The 18,249-nt window shown below is 38.6% G+C and overlaps 1 protein-coding gene across 4 annotated transcripts in view; it reads right to left on the bottom strand.

Moving 5' to 3' along the window:
• LOC124596381 (prominin-like protein) overlaps positions 1–18,249 on the bottom strand; it is a 527,082-nt gene that overhangs the window by 181,513 nt on the left and 327,320 nt on the right. For 3 of the 4 annotated variants that reach the window (XM_047135497.1, XM_047135495.1, XM_047135498.1), the window contains 3 exons: positions 16,322–16,486; positions 14,209–14,333; positions 9,169–9,192 (listed from right to left, as the gene is read on the bottom strand). In XM_047135497.1, coding sequence (XP_046991453.1) covers positions 9,169–9,192; positions 14,209–14,333; positions 16,322–16,486 — 314 coding nt within the window. The remainder of the gene's footprint in view (positions 1–9,168; positions 9,193–14,208; positions 14,334–16,321; positions 16,487–18,249) is intronic. The other variant, XM_047135496.1, reaches the window with a different exon arrangement.

The raw sequence follows: 18,249 nt of genomic DNA, 5'->3' as shown, positions 1-18,249 counted from the left end.
TGTCATCAAGGTACAGGGTTTGCACTGTGTGAACTCATCTTCAGGAGAAAACAAACAAATACTACTGATGAACAACTGGCTTTTCCAGTACGCTGGATTCTCACACAAGGCAAGATCAGGAAGTTAGCTAAGGAGTTAATGTCAAAGAAGAAACAGAAGAAAGATTATGAGAAGGCCAAGTTGACTTTTCCAATCATGGGATTTGGAGAAAATGTCATAATTTTGATAAATTATGGACTGATACACATCTAGCACTAGAATAGGGTTAAATTTTTTAATGTGCATAGATCTACATTTGTCAAGATGAAATAAAGACCGAGTAGCCATGAATATCAGAAAAGGTGGGGCAAGAGGTGTACATAAATAAAGATCTAGCGATTAAATAAGTGTAGTGAATGCAATCAAGAAAGTGTAATATTCAGTTTACAAAAAATAGGAAAGTACAATAATAGACAGAGAAAAGTCTACAGAGTTAAGAGTGGTAGTTTGGTTGGAGTAAACCATGATGAATAGTAAGGATAAGTTTTTTCTTTGAAAGAAATTTCCGGCATTTGACTGTAGATTTGTATTCATGCAATTTGAAACCTCAAAAAATGCCTAACCTGCCTAAAATGACATGCCATTGTCGAAATAAAATTCATCTGGTCTTATAAACCAGTTGTCATATCGAAAGATACGAGAGCATAGCAAAAGACATAACATGACTGAAATTGTGCCAAGCAAATAAACATTTTAATGAACTGTGATGCGTATTTGACTGGCAATCCATTGGCCTGCATTCATCATGTACGGAATGTAGCTGAAATACCAATCACACTTTGTTGATGTTTATTTGCTGTGCATCATTTCAGCCATATTACGTGCTTTTTATATGTTGTCATATCCTTTGATACAACAAATGGTTTATAAGAACAAACAAATGTTATTTCAACAATGATATCTCATTTTGCCACATCAGAGTTTCTTGTTATTTCCAATTCTACATAAGAATGCATAAGGCCAAACTCACAATTGTGCAAAATTAATTAATACACTTCTACAGTCAAATGGTGGAAATTTCTTTCAAAAGGTTCAAAATTACTGTGGTCCCACACAAAGGAGAGATAATGGTAAGTTTCAACAGATTTCCCAATCATGAGTTAAGTTATTCTGAAACTATTTGGAGAAAGGAATGTAACAAAGGAGCCTGAGTGTGTGCTGCAAACAACTTTGTTTCACAGTAATGCATTTGATGGTCTTCAGACACCACTGTAAGACCAATATTCTGAACTTTGTGAACCTAGCCCACAGTTGAGTAAGAGACGTCCTGGTAAAGGATGTGAGAAGATGGCATCATGCAAGAGAAAGGAGGTGATGTCACCTTGTATGTAGCATGCAGCAGCACCCTCCCAGGTCCCATGCCTAGGACTAGACCTCAAAGTGAAGAATCAGAGTAGCTCCCCCATGTCTTTTTGGCTTCCATACCAACATTAGTGGGTGAAATTGTGTTGTGAAGTCAGATCCAAAGTGTTAGGTAGCGCAACACAGAAACTATGAAATCAGTACATACATTGCATAGAGAGATGGTCTCAGGGTAATTTTATGTATTTAGATTACATATGTATTATATGGCAAGGAAATTGTTGTTACTAAATATGAATATAAGTTTTCTTAAGCACCGTAATGATAAGTATTGGGATGACTTCTAAGAAATTTGTAGGCCTGATATAGGAAGTGAAAACCCCAAAATCAAAGGCTATAGTATAGTCAGATACGTGAGGTAACAGAAAATAGATGAAAGTGAAATATATCTACGTGGTAGAGAAATAAAATAAAAATAAATTAAAGAGGAGTCAATCACAATGTTATTAAAAACTCGCAGAATTTTTAAAAACAATGGGAGTAAGGTGGCAATGGTAGATAATTCCACCGTACATGCACTACAAGAAAATTGATGTAAGGAGGAAGAGAAATAATCAGGTGGAATCATACGTAGATGTATGTGGAATTTTATTACATTAAGTTTGGTGAAAACAACATCATGATCCAAGTTGTACATCACAAGGTACTCAGTTTTAAAGTACTGAAATTAGAATTTATGGCAGTGCACCCAAGGGCAGCACGATATCATGGTAGGATTCTTAACAAGTTACCAAATATTTTGAAGAGCCAGCTTAAGAATACAAAAAGGGAGACACTAAAAGTAAGATGCAATTTCAGAGGGCAGACACCCCTTTGCAACCAGCAGATGCCCAAATCCAGCGAATGGATAATTTGAGGAAAGAAAAAGATGTCACGAGTGCGACAGGTCTAAGAAGGCAGAATGATGTGTGACAATAAACCAACACAATCTTGGCCTCACACCACATGATCAAGCGAGTGGAGAAAGTTGTTTTAGAGGATCACCAAATGAATTTGGAATGCACTGCCTCCAAAGTTGGCATTTCCACGGCATCTGTGCACACCAATCCTGCATAAAGACCTCAAAATGTGAAAAGTGTACTCTAGGGGATGCCACAAATGCTCAAGAATGACCACAAGGCTGTGTGAGTGGCTTGTTGCGAAGCAATACTGATGCATGATGACAGCAATGTGACAATAGATAAGACATGTATGAAGTTCTTCAATACTGAAACAAAGTGCCGGTCAGCTCAACTGAAGCACACACCCTCAACAGCCACCACAAAAATTTGAAGTGCCAGTCCTGAAAAAAGATGATGGACGTTTTCTGGGACAGTGATGACACAATCCGCTCTAACTGTGTGCACTGTGGCGACTGTTACATCCTACCTAGATATCTTTAAGAACAAGCTCTGTCCAACATTTTGTGGAAAAAAAAAAAAAGCTGCACATGTGCTCTTTTCCTAAGACAACACACCAGTGCATGGGGGAATGCAACACAGGTGTTTCTTCATGAAAACAACTTTGAAGTTATTTCTCATGCTCCCTGCTCACCTGACCTGGCTCCTAGTGATTTTTGGCTGTTTCTAGCTATGAAATGGTTGCAAATTCACTAGCTATGCTGCTATTCCATCAGCAATTTTTCAGTGTTCAAACCAGATTCCTAAAGAAGCATTCACAGCAGTACAAAATCATGGCATCAACATTGTGAAAAATGTGTGCAGCTGCAGCAAGATTACATTGTGGTTCAGTTTTCAGGTGATTAGTTTGTGAAACGGAGAGGGGGGGGGGGGGGGGGACAACACCCAGAGGTTTTAAACTGGAATGTGTCTCATAAAGTGAGTTACTTTTATCAATCTATTAACAGATAAATTTCACAAACTCTCCTAACCATAACCTGATTAACCTAATTTTGACAGGAAGTAGTTTGAGGTTTCCAGTATGAGAACATATCATATTTTTATTTATTTAATAGTATCATGAGCTTCAACTATGTGCTGCGCGAGTTAGTACTCATCTGACAGGTTGCTCCTGTTTTACTTTTCACTCTGCAGTGGTGTGTGTGTGCTGGTATGAAACTTGCTGGCAGACTAAAACTGTGTGCTGGACCAAGACTTGAGCTGAGGACATTCGACTTTCGTGGACAAGTGCTATACCAACTGCACTATCTAAGTACAACGCACCACCTGTGCTCACTGCTTTACTTCTGCCAGAACCTCATCTCCAGCCTTCTGAACTTCACAGAAGCTCTCCTGCAAAACTTGCAACACTAGCACTCCTGGAAGAAATGATATTGCAGACACATGGCTTAGCCACAGCCTGGGAGATGTTTCCAGATGAAAATTTCACTCTGCAGTGGAGTGTGCACTGATATGAAACTCCCTAACAGATTAAAATTGTGTGCTGGACCACGTTCGAGTCTCAGTCCGGCATTACATATCAAGTTTTTAAGTGTTCGCTAACACTAAAAACCTACTTGGCGTATTTACATATCAGTTTATGGTGGTCAATTATCTGGGTACTTGTTCCGTGTATAATATTTATTGATAATTGTTCCTATCTGGGCAGTTAGTCTCTTCACAATCTCTTAATGTTTAGGTATTCTACACTCCTATCTTCATTTATTCTGTCAAGTTCCCTTTTGTTTTCCAATCAGGATGAAGTGTGATGACTAGGTAACCATGGCTATTGCCTAAAGAAAGTTTTAAGACAGGTAGTACACTCCTTTTCTAAAAGTAGACAGTAGTGTTATCCCTAAAATAGGGTCTCTCTGACCTATAGGTGCTTTGAAATCTAAACCATTATCTCATGTAATTGGACAGATATTAAATCTATTCACCAAGCAGGAGAAAACACATATAATGGTACTGAAATTTTCATGTTTCCAGAGTCAGTGGTTCCCCCTTCCAGCAGAAGGATTGAAGGGGAAAGAAGAGGGATGAAGGAAAAATGACTGGTGAGGGTAAGGAAATGAGGAGATTTTGGAAAGGCTGCAAAGAACCCCATGTCAGGGCAGACTTAACAGATGGGGTGAGAAGCAAAGACTGATTGTTGGGGACTGCACTGGATGAGATTTGAAAACTCAAGAACTTACAAGGTCGACTGACCGATTGGTTGGTTGGTTGGTTGATTTGGGAGACTGAACCAAACAGTGAGGTCACCGGTCCCCTTGGATTAGGGAAGAATGGGGAAGTAAATCAGCTGTGCTGTTTCATAGGAACCATCCTGGCATTTGCCTGAATCGATTTAGGGAAATCATGGAAAATCTGAATCTGGATGGCCGGATATGTGTTTGAACAGTCATCCTTCAGAATGTGAGTCCAGTGCGTTAACCACTGTGTCACCTCACTAAGTTTACAGGTGGAAGATAGGGTATTATGGAAGACCAAGATACTGACAAAACATTGTGCATGAATTAATAATAGTAGAAAGCTATGTGCTTTGTGTGAGGGTAGAGATGGGGACGGGGAAAAATAGACCAGTCAGAAAATAAAGGATATAGAAAATTAGAAAGGAGTGAAGAAAGTAACAGTTTCTAATAAGAAATGCAGAGACTGAACAAATTCGTGTAAATTAAGCTCAGATGGGTGGCGAGCACCAAGAACATGTTGTAAGACAACTTCTCACCATCAGAGTTCTGAGAAATTGATGTCTGGAGAAAGAACCTAAATGGCACTTGTGTTGAAATAGGCACCTAGGTTACAACTATACTGTTGTAGAGCACGCTCGGCAAGAGGGAATTCTGTGTTGCCAGTCTACACCCTCTATCTATGTCCATTCATCCCAAGTGATAACTTGATGGTAGTCATGCCAATGTAAAAGGCCAAAGTGTTTATTTGAAGGTGGTGTTTCACAGGTGGCTCTCCCTTTGATAGTATATGTTTTGCCAGTTACAGGGCTGGTGGTGGTAGGAGGGTGCATTGGCAAGCCTTACATCAGGGACTGTCACAGGAGTAGGAGCAATAGCGTAGGAAAATGGGTGCAGAAAGAGCACAGAGTCTGACAAGGATATGAGTATTGGGGAGATTGAGAGGAGGCAAAACGTTGGACATAATGGACCTTATTTCAGGTAAGGAATTTAGGAAGTCTTAGCTTTGTCAAAGTAGCTGACTGATACATTTAAGACAAGGATAATACTGAGATACAAGAAGTGTATACTTACGTTGTTCTATAGAGGGATCAGTAGTACTGAAGGCTGAGGTAAGAATGGTGGGTACTGCTGTAAAGAATCTGCATCTGAACAAAACATTTGCCTCGAATATCAAAGCTGTATGGAAGGGATTATTTGACATGGAAAGGATGGCAATTGACAAAATGTGAGTACTGTTGTTCGTTAGTACGTTTAATGTGAACAGAAGTGTGGAGCTCACCATAGGTGAGGATGAGGTCAACATCAAGTAAAGCAGCAAGAGTTTCATCCATGGCTCCCTTTCAACACAGTGGTACATCAATGATATTCTACACCCCATTTCATTGTCCTTCATAGCAAGCCATCCTGGGATTACATTTCAGCAAGATAATGTCTGCTCACATAACATGAAAGTCTCTAATGCTTGTCTTCATTCGTGCCAAACCCTACCTTGGCCAGCAAAGTCACCAGATCTCTCAGCAATTGAGAGATGTGAAGCATTATGGGCAGGATGCTCCAATCAGCTTAGGATTTTGACAATCTAGCATGCCACCTGCACAGAATTTGGCACAATATCCCTCAGGAGGACATCCTACAACTCCATCAATTAATGCCGAGTAACTGCACACATAAGGGCCAGAGTTGTACCAACACATTGCAGACTTTCTCAATTTGTGAAGCTCTTTCTCTTGGATAAATTTTTCTGAAATCGTAATCATTTGTTTGTCTATACACATACAACAAACCTAGTGATTTCCATCTCATTTGGGTAATTCTTTCATTGTGTTTCATCTTTTTCTGCCTTAGGGTGCATAATAGGTATGTTAATTATACTACGCGGAACACAAGTGAAGGCGCTGTAATGATGTCAGATAACAAATGAAAAAGAAATTTTTTTTATGTGATATTATTACAAATTAACAATCTTTGGATTTCTTCCTTTACTTTTACTGCAAAACCTCACTTCTTGCCAAATTTCGTCATTTTAAATCAAAGGGAAGTACTCTACAGGTTTTGACGAGTGAGTTTGTGAGTACCAAAATATGTGACATAAAGGGTCATACCTTTTGATGGCATTCACTTAGAAACTAATGCTTATTATACTGCCAAGGGACCATAGAACTTAGTATGTGACACAAATTTCAACTTGATATGTGTATCTGTTCCTGAGAAAAAGGAGTCTTACTAGACAGCCATGCAACCCACGAGTCAGACAAGAAACAATAAAAAAAAATTTTTTTTTTCTCTGTGATGTAACATCAGATTTACAGTTTCTGGATTTTTCCTTTGGCTCTATTGTGAAGCCTTTCTTTTCGTAAAAATTTCATGGTTCTAAACCAACAGGAAGTACCCAATACATTTTAATGAGTGAGTTTGCAAGTACTAAAATATGTGACATAAATTTATTGCACTGCCTTACAAACTTCAATTTTTTACACTGCCAAGGGACACAGAACTTGGTATGGGACAAACTTCAACTTGATATGTCTACTCATTCTTCAGAGAAAGGGTTTTTAATAGTTGGACAGAAAGGCATACAAAGGAGTGATCCCATAAGGATTCTGGTTTTACTGGTTGAGATATGGAACCCTAAAAACAAACAGTTTGATGAAGTTCATAAACATAATGGAGCAGAAACCACAGTTTTCTGTAAACTTAGTTGATGTGACTTCCTCTCTCATGATCTGCAATGTACACACTTAGCTCCACCTACTGAAGGTCTCATTCCTTCTATGAAAATTTGTATCTATATCAGAATATCTAAAAAAACTGGACAGTTTTCATCTGAAATGCCCAAGGTTCACTCTTTACATAAAGGAGAGTTATCACTGAAAGATTTTCAGTATAGTGCACAAAAATAAAATCTAATTCATTTCCTGTCAAAGATATCTCAGATAGTGAGCTGTAAAATGGGAAGATGGCTGTTGGAGGATAGAGACTTTGTTCCAAGGATGCAATCAAGCAAAAGAGGACAATGCAAAGGGGGAACAGCCAACGGTCACCCAAGATAAGTCAATCCAGATTGTATAAAACATGTGGAGTGGCATAGCTGCAAAGACTATGAGAAAAGTAAGTTTTGTTAAAAGATAGGCCTGAGCGGAAGTATATTTTCCCATACAATGTGAACAATATCCTTGAGTGAATAATCTTCTGATGCTTCCTTAAGATGAAATTAAATTTACCAGCCACATAACAGCCCATGATAGGACAAAGGAAAATACTGAGCAATAATTGTTGTAGACAGGCACAGCCAGTGTGTGTGTGTGTGTGTGTGTGTGTGTGTGTGTGTGTGTGTGTTTTTTCGGTAAAATTTTGAAACTCACTTTTCAGTTGGAAGAATAAAGTTTTTACCACTAAAGTTCTTGATTCAGTCCCATTTTGGAATCAATTAAACATTCTCTATTAGAAACAGATTAAAAATGCACACATTTATCAACAAAAATGCAGTTAATGTGTGAAGTAGTGAGTATGAATGAACCAGCTGCCAGAAGACAAGCATATCATATTACAATAAATTAAAAAGTCTTTGCTGTTTCTGTTACTATTTATTTACCAGTTTTAATTAAGAGTCTGCAATTCATTGGCGTTCTAGAATCCTCAGGTGCTCTAGTGTTGCTTTTCCTTACTAATTCACATTTCATAGCAGAAATTATACAAAGTGTACCATAACTCCACTGACAAACTTTCAGACCAACCAAAACAAGGAAAAAATGTCCCATAAACATGGGCTGTAAAATGCATACCTTAAGAGCTATGAGAACTTGTTCAGTAGAAGAGCTGTGTTTCACAGTAAAAAAGATCAACAAGTGCTCCCACATCTTAAGGTACAGTTTTAGAGCCCATGTTAACTGGACATGTTTTTCTTGTTTTGGTCCATACCACCTTCTCCCAAAATATGGACAGAACAGAGCTTGCAGTAAAATATATTTGCTTCATTGTATCAGAGATGAAGAAGTGGTCATAGCTCTTAAGGTACGCATTTTAAAGCCCACGTTTACTAGACCTTTTGCTACAAATGGCCATATCTGCCACATCCCTGAATTTTACCATTCCTCCTGGGACACCCTGTATATTTAATTTTTCTCAGTGGGGTTATCATTTATCTTATGTAACATCAACAAAAGGCAACAGCAGGGCACCTGAGAATTGCAGTGTTTTACAGATCCATAATTTACTAATTTCGTTACAAACAGAAAAAGATGTTTGATTTATTTTACAATATTGTAAGATTGACGGTCCACACAGAAATGACCATGTTGAATAATGGGGAAAGTTAAGCATATTATACCTGAAACAAGCAATTCAAAGAGGGAATAAGTTTTCTACATTCAATAAATGGACATGATTACTAAAAAATCCAAGAAAGCATTACAGAGTGAAACGCTCTACTATCCCTGAACCACACCAAAAACTTTTAAAATAAACCAAAAAGCTGAATGCAGTAAGGAATTTCTGAAATGCTATACTTTTCTGTGGCTAGAAACAATGCTTGTGAAAGACAAAACTCAGTTAGTTAACCAGTAACATGCTATATAAATTTCGATATCTGTTGCCGAAGTTAAATCATGCAAAAATTACACACATGCTAACTAAATATCATAACCTCCCATGCAATTTCTTTAAGAAGCTTCTAAGAAAAACATTTGCAATTTTTATACCTTTGGAAAGTATCTGTCAAGTAGCTTCAGCATGAAATAAAAAAAAGAAAAGAAATTATTAAGAAAACCGTAATGAGATATTGCTACATCATTTAAACTTAAAGCGCTACAACACAGTTTAAGTTAAGCAATAATACTTTTGTCTTTTTCATGATGGTTTATAGAATAATTCTTCAATAAAAATATTATCTGCAATAAGTCAGTCAATTATGATTACAGACCTGAAAATGTAGCATTTACTTTTGGCAGATTTCACAAACACCTCCATCCCCTTTTTTTGGGTGCGAGGTAGGTGTTACAAAAAGGTATGGCCAAACTTTCAGGAAACATTCCTCACACACAAAAAAAGAAAATACGTTATGTGGACATGTGTCCAGAAACACTTACTTTCCATGTTAGAGGTCATTTTATTACTTCTCTTCAAATCACATTAATCATGGAATGGAAACACACAGCAACAGAATGTACCAGCGTGACTTCAAACACTTTGTTACAGGAAATGTTCAAAATGTCCTCTGTTAGCAAGGATACACGCATCCACCCTCCATCGCATGGAATCCCTGATGCGCTGATGCAGCCTTGGAGAATGGCGTATTGTATCACAGCCGTCCACAATACGAGCACGAAGAGTCACTACATTTGGTACCGGCGTTGCGTAGACAAGAGCTTTCAAATGTGCCCGTTGAGAAGCGTACAAACACTTCGACTGAAATGTGCAGGAGCTCCATTGTGCATGAACCACATGTTGTGTTGTACTTGTAAAGGCACATGTTCTAGCAGCACAGGTAGAGTATCCCGTATGAAATCATGATAACGTGTTCCATTGAGCGTAGGTGGAAGAACATGGTGCCCAATCAAGACATCACTAACAATGCCTGCCCAAACTTTCACAGAAAATAAGTGTTGATGATGTGATTGCACAATTGCATGCGGATTCTCGTCAGCCCATGCATGTTGATTGTGAAAATTTACAATTTGAGCACGTTGGAATGAAGCCTCATCCGTAAAGAGAACATTTGCACTGAAATGAGGATTGACACATTGTTGAATGAACCATTCGCAGAAGTGTACCCGTGGAGGTCAACCAGCTGCTGATAGTGCCTGCACACGCTGTACATGGTACGGAAACAACTGGTTCTCCCGTAGCACTCTCCATACAGTGACGTGGTCAACGTTACCTTGTACAGCAGCAACTTCTCTGACGCTGACATCAGGGTTATCGTCAACTGCACGAAGAATTGCCTCGTCCATTGCACATGTCCTCGTCGTTCTAGGTCTTCCCCAGTCGTGAGTCATAGTCTGGAATGTTCCGTGCTCCCTAAGACGCCGATCAATTGCCTCGATCGTCTTCCTATCGGGACACCTTCGTTCTGGAAATCTGTCTCAATACAAAAGTACCGCGCCATGGCTATTGCCCCGTGCTAACCCATACATGAAATGGGCATCTGCCAACTCCGCATTTGTAAACATTGCACTGACTGCAAAACCAGGTTCGTGATAAACACTACCCTGTTGATGCTACATACTGATGGGCTTGATGCTAGTACTGTAGAGCAATGAGTCACATGTCAACACAAGCACCAAAGTCGGTGAATCGAGGAAGTACAGTACATACAGACGAAACTAAAATGAGCTCTAACATGGAAATTAAGCGTTCCTGATGAAGCAACCGTTGGTTGCGAAAGCTTGAATTTTGTGTGTATGTATGTGTTTGTTTGTGTTTCTATCGACCTGCCAGCGCTTCTGTATGAAAAAGAGGGAAACATTCCACGTGGGAAAAATATATCTAAAAACAAAGATGACGTGACTTACCAAACGAAAGCGCTGGCAGGTCGATAGACACACAAACAAACACAAACATACACACAAAATTCAAGCTTTCGCAACCAACGGTTACTTCATCAGACAAATGTCTGCTTGTGTCTGTGTATGTGCGGTTGGATATGGGTGTGTGTGTGCGAGTGTATACCTGTCCTTTTTTCCCCATAAGGTAAGTCTTTCTGCTCCCGGGATTGGAATGACTCCTTACCCTCTCCCTTAAAGCCCACATCCTTTCGTCTTTCCCTCTCCTTCCCTCTTTCCTGATGAAGCAACCGTTGGTTGCGAAAGCTTGAATTTTGTGTGTACGTTTGAGTTTGTTCGTGTGTCTATCGACCTGCCAGCGCTTTCGTTTATATATATATATATATATATATATATATATATATATATATATATATATATATATATATATATATAGAGGGAAACATTCCACGTGGGAAAAATATATCTAAAAAGAAAGATGATGAAACTTACCAAACAAAAGCGCTGGCAGGTCGATAGACACACAAACAAACACAAACATACACACAAAATTCTAGCTTTCGCAACCAATGGTTGCCTCGTCAGGAAAGAGGGAAGGAGAAGGAAAGACAAAAGGATATGGGTTTTAGGGAGAGGGTAAGGAGTCATTCCAATCCCGGGAGCGGAAAGACTTACCTTAGGGGGAAAAAAGGACAGGTATACACTCGCACACACACACATATCCACATATCCATCCACACATACACATACATACAGAAAATGTCTGCTTGTGTCTGTGTATGTGTGGATGGATATGTGTGTGTGTGCGAGTGTATACCTGTCCTTTTTTCCCCCTAAGGTAAGTCTTTCCGCTCCCGGGATTGGAATGACTCCTTACCCTCTCCCTAAAACCCATATCCTTTTGTCTTTCCTTCTCCTTCCCTCTTTCCTGACGAGGCAACCATTGGTTGCGAAAGCTAGAATTTTGTGTGTATGTTTGTGTTTGTTTGTGTGTCTATCGACCTGCCAGCGCTTTTGTTTGGTAAGTTTCATCATCTTTCTTTTTATATATATATATATATATATATATATATATATATATATATATATATATATATATATATATAATCTGTGTGTGTGTGTGTGTGTATATACATATATATATATAGACACACACACACACACACACACACACACACACACACACACACACACCATGTGCATGAAGATGATGCCTTAATGCTTTGAGAATGACTGTTTAATGTGATAGCTGGAGATTTGGTAATTTCCTTTTATGGCAACTTCAATGTTTTTTTTTTCTTTTTTTTTTCTCTTTTCTTTCCAAAATGGCCTTTGCTTCTTCTAGCTCCCGTTAACCTTTCAACAAATGGCTGTTTCTGTTGAGTAGGAGCAACATTTTCCCATCAGTGAACAGAGTGCTTCTCTGATTCAAGGTGTTACTCAATACCATTTTTCTTTTACCGCTTAATTTGACAATTAAAAAATTGACAGAATACTGACTTTGATCTTTCCCGAGCATTCATAGCCACCAGACCCATGCTTCACAATACTACAGACAGAACCAACAATGTCTTAGAGTAGAATCAGAACCAAAAATAGCTACATTCACACACTAGGTTAAGACTTTCAGCATAATCCAAATACATTGGCCAGATTTGTTTTCCAGTAGCATAGTACAGAGTGCAGACACTACAACTTGGCACTGGCTCCAAGCACAAACAAATCAGAATTATGACCACCAGAGAGAAGAGGAGCAATGTGGGAAAACAAGTCTCACAGCCCTCTTGCAGGGCATCTAGCCTACAACTGGATTGTGTGTCTCTGCAAAAGCAGGACTGACACATAATCTTACGTATTGCTGATCTGTTTGGGTGTTGTGAGGGTCAAACTGAAAACCATGACAGACCAGGATTAGTCTCTTCATGCATTTCAAAATAAGAGAAGGAAACAATAAGCAATGCGCAACACAAAGCAAAGCTGAGTTTGCAAAGTGTCCTGAACATCTACCACACAATTGCTTGATAAGGCTGGCAGCGTCATAAATGAAGTAATTCAGACCCGACCTCTTCCAGTATCTGACACAACCATCATTCAAAACACACCTCCATTATACTAATTTTTGAAGTTCCGCTAGCAGACAAGCATACAAGTTTATTTACTCTAAGATGCTAGGTCTCACAGCTCTGTTGCATTATACAGTGTGTACCTTACAGAGACCATTCAACTACTCCCAACTGATGTAGCACCAGAGCATCAAGCACTTTGTTATATTGTTGCTTTCAAGCAAATTTTATTTTGGAAAAATGTTCTTATGGAAATTATCATTCCAAATAGGTCTTAGCCAAATGATGAGCAATACCAGTAACCTGACATTATTTACATTCTACAGATTATGCAGAAAATAAAACTTATTTCAAATGACCTATGATTAAATAGTTCATCGGGATATAACTTGCTATGAAATAGCATTTATTTGGTGATTTCATGTATCTACATTTTGAGGCAGAATTCAAATCTATATTTGCATTTATAGCAAATGCTAATTTTTCAGGTCCATAATTATGAAAAGACACTGTACCATCTAAGCAACTGTCAATCAACACTTATTTTTACATTATGTAGCAACAGCAACACATCTTAAGGACAGGATTTTGACATGAAATCAGTGACCACAATTTCATTTTTTCACAAAATTCATCAAAAATATCTAACAAACAGGCTTAATTACACAAAAAATAAATTTCTGTTCAGAAATTTTATTAAATTTCTTTGTAGATAAATTGGGTGATCAGACTTAACTTTAGAAGAAGCAACTTCCACATTTTCTATCACCTGTGCTGGAAGTTGCACCTCCTTAAAGTTAGTCAATAAACAGCGTTATTGTTGACAAGTAACTTCTTCAGAAGTCTAGATAAATTAGTGCATAAAACATTGCAGCAAAATAATACAACCAGTGAAACAGTATTTCAATATCTTTCAGTTTATTTTACCTCTTGACCCTCCTCTAGCTGTTGCTTAGACAACTAGTAAGTATGCATTGTATTCCTGTCGAACATTCAAAATATGCTGACAAATTCTAACATGTTGCTTATTCTGGAGAAAATATATGTACCTAAACGTATTTATGGAGATACTGGTCTGCAGGAAACTGATCAGGACACTCAAAACAGTACACACAATTGAGTATGTGAAAGTGTTACTACTGTGACATTCAAGAAAACGATTTCATGTACTTACATTCGTAAAATCTGCTGTAGTATTAAGATTTTGTATATTCTGACTTGTGATAGCATTTTGACAGGCAGGCTTGGTACTACAGTTTTTCAGCATTTCCTCCAAATCTGCTCGAATTTCTGATAATTCTGAAAGGAGGAAGGAAATCATGTCACAAATATGAGGTGTAGAAATGGAATGGACTGAAGAGTATGATTTTCATGAGCAGTTAATTTCCGTATTTTTTCCAATTTCATTTATTTACGAAACTTCCTGGCAGACTTAAACTGTGTGCCAAATCAGGTCTCGAATCTGGAACACTACCCATAATAAGCAGTGTCATTGGTTTGAGTACCAGTCTAACACACAGTACTAATCAGCCAGAAAGTTTCAAAATTGCATGCCCTACACTTCACAGTGAAAGAATCATTCTTATTTATTTATATTTTTTAGTATGTACATCAGCTGTCACTAAAGTAACAAACTGGAGCTGAATTATACACTATTTTGTTACACCACTCTTTATGAATACTGATGTAAAGCTGGATTCATCTTCAAACCATTATCAGTGCATCATAGGATGAAAATTCTGACTCTTATGCTGTGGCTGTCACTGAACAACGTGACAGGTTGAAACCATTGTCAGGCAGAAATTCCATATTAGGTACTTGCTTCAAGGCATCAGTTCACCAAGAAAAGTCAGTGTTGGATAGTATGTGTGAGGCTGGCTGTTGACCGTAATGATTAGACAGAGTGAGACACTTCATTGTTGTACAAAGGCAAAGTCAAAGCTAGGTCTTAACATACAAGTGAAATTATTTGCTTCACAACAGCCAGACACTTGGGGAATTTTGAAATTCACTCAACTGACCTGTTGATTCCTAAGGAAAATTTTTGCTGATTATCACATTGTATAGTTTCATTAAAAACTATCAGATTATGTGAAGCACTGGGTGAAGATAACACTGTAAATTTATCAATACACACATCATAACCAAAGAGGTTCCCCACTAACAATTAGTTCAACTTAACAGCCATTTAGCCAATAAGCACGCAACACAACTTGAGGTTTAAGTTTTATTATATGGAAATTTATCTATTCTTACGTTCCAAGCAGTTAAGTCATGGTTCTGCCACTCTAAGGCCCAATGGAGGGTGTTGAATCATGCTCAGAGTTTATATTACGGGGGGGGGGGAGTATTTAATGTTCTATTGATGATGAGGTAATTAGCTGCAGACCACAACCTTAGAATGGGTGGGGGGGTTAAAGGTGGGGGTTGGGGTGGAAAGTACATTGGCTGAACAGTTTTCCAAGGCAATATTATCCTGGAACATGTTTTAAGAGATAGTGTGTCGCCACATAGCACACAAATATGGATGGTCGCATGGGGATGTGAACTGCCACCTTTCTGCCTGTTAAAAGTTCTGTGGACTGCACAACCTCAGTCAATAGGGGACTGAGGACTGGCACAAGTGACCAGTATTAAATGCATGATGTAACACACTAGACCCATTTTAAGAAAACGTATTTTTGGATTTGAACTAACTTGGGGAATATATTCAATATTTATATGTTTTTAACAAGTGTGTATGTGATATGGTTTGAGCAAGAAACCATAAAAAATTAGTTGGTTAATTGACTTGAAAGAATTTTTATTTTAAACAAAGGAGGAATATAAAAATGATTCTATCAATTATGTGTTTACTGTGAGTGAGTACTGCAAATAACAATAGTATTTTGCAATTGTTAAAAACATTGTAGTAAAACCACATTTCAATTGCACGTTCTTCAATCTAACTCAGATTTAACAAAGTCTCACCTCCATATAAATTTGACAGTCATATGGAAAGAAGAGAAAGTGTTTGGAAGTCTCACCCTTGTATAATCATTACGCGCATTAGTCCACAAAACACCTTCAGATATTAATGCAAGAGAAAAAAACACAATGCTGTTTATAGAATGCCATGCCAAAAAAAATATAAACAGGATAAAACATGTAGACTGTTTCATATTCCACATGGTTTTATCATATCGAGATATTATAACTGCTTATGACAAAATTTTAGAAGTTAGTGGGTTGATTTTCTTTGAATTGACGCCACAACATAAACTGTCTTTTCCTTTTACCTCACTTACCACGCTGGAGTTGAACTGCACTGCTCTGTAATGACTTCGTAAGTTCTTGAGTTTTCTTAAGTTCCGCTTGAACAACTGGGAGATCAGCCACCAACAGAGTGAGATTAGATAAAACCACAGCCTGGGATTCTTCTGCAAGCTCACTTGCCAGTAACTTTCCACAGGCTGTAAGTGAAATTCACAAATATACCATTCACAGAAATTACCAGAATATTCTGAAAATGACAGGCTTGGGTCAGGATTTGAACACATCTGATACACTTACAAATGGCAGCGTAGATTATATTCCACAGACAGGAAACAACATGGCACTGACACATGGATAGATGTCACAACACAAGCCTAGCTGAAAGGAGAGGATAAGGGAGAGACTAAATAGAAGTATTATTACATGTCTCAATGTTATAGCAAAAGCACTGGCTGAAACTCAAGAATGGAATACGGGTGGGGTGGGGGTTGGGGGGACCATATCATATCATCACTTGACAGTTTGTGCTGTAATTATAACACAATGCATTTACAACAAGAAAATCCTGTGAAGCTTCGCTGATGTTGTGTATAATAATAATAATAATAATAATTATTATTATTATTATATCTTCTTCTAATACATCTACATCTACATCTACATTGATACTCCGCAAGCCACCCAACGGTGTGTGGCGGAGGGCACTTTACGTGCCACTGTCATTACCTCCCTTTCCTGTTCCAGTCGCGTATGGTTCGCGGGAAGAACGACTGTCTGAAAGCCTCCGTGCGCGCTCTAATCTCTCTAATTTTACATTCATGATCTCCTCGGGAAGTATAAGTAGGGGGAAGCAATATATTCGATACCTCATCCAGAAACGCACCCTCTCGAAACCTGGCGAGCAAGCTACACCGCGATGCAGAGCGCCTCTCTTGCAGAGTCTGCCACTTGAGTTTATTAAACATCTCCGTAACGCTATCACGGTTACCAAATAACCCAGTGACGAAACGCGCCGCTCTTCTTTGGATCTTCTCTATCTCCTCCGTCAACCCGACCTGGTACGGATCCCACACTGACGAGCAATACTCAAGTATAGGTCGAACGAGTGTTTTGTAAGCCACCTCCTTTGTTGATGGACTACATTTTCTAAGCACTCTCCCAATGAATCTCAACCTGGTACCCGCCTTACCAACAATTAGTTTTATATGATCATTCCACTTCAAATCGTTCCGTACGCATACTCCCAGATATTTTACAGAAGTAACTGCTACCAGTGTTTGTTCCGCTATCATATAATCATACAATAAAGGATCCTTCTTTCTATGTATTCGCAATACATTACATTTGTCTATGTTAAGGGTCAGTTGCCACTCCCTGCACCAAGTGCCTATCCGCTGCAGATCTTCCTGTATTTCGCTACAATTTTCTAATGCAGCAACTTCTCTGTATACTACAGCATCATCCGCGAAAAGCCGCATGGAACTTCCGACACTATCTACTAAGTCATTTATATATATTGTGAAAAGCAATGGTCCCATAACACTCCCCTGTGGCACGCCAGAGGTTACTTTAACGTCTGTAGACGTCTCTCCATTGATAAAAACATGCTGTGTTCTGTTTGCTAAAAACTCTTCAATCCAGCCACACAGCTGGTCTGATATTCCGTAGGCTCTTACTTTGTTTATCAGGCGACAGTGCGGAACTGTATCGAACGCCTTCCGGAAGTCAAGAAAAATAGCATCTACCTGGGAGCCTGTATCTAATATTTTCTGGGTCTCATGAACAAATAAGGCGAGTTGGGTCTCACACGATCGCTGTTTCCGGAATCCATGTTGATTCCTACATAGTAGATTCTGGGTTTCCAGAAATGACATGATACGCGAGCAAAAAACATGTTCTAAAATTCTACAAGAGATCGACGTAAGAGATATAGGTCTATAGTTTTGCGCATCTGCTCGAC

The sequence above is a fragment of the Schistocerca americana genome, chromosome 2 (assembly GCF_021461395.2).
Source record: "Schistocerca americana isolate TAMUIC-IGC-003095 chromosome 2, iqSchAmer2.1, whole genome shotgun sequence".
Classification (NCBI taxonomy): Eukaryota; Metazoa; Arthropoda; class Insecta; order Orthoptera; family Acrididae; genus Schistocerca; species Schistocerca americana.
Note: the sequence above shows the minus strand (reverse complement) of the source record. Positions and strands in the feature narration are given on the sequence as shown.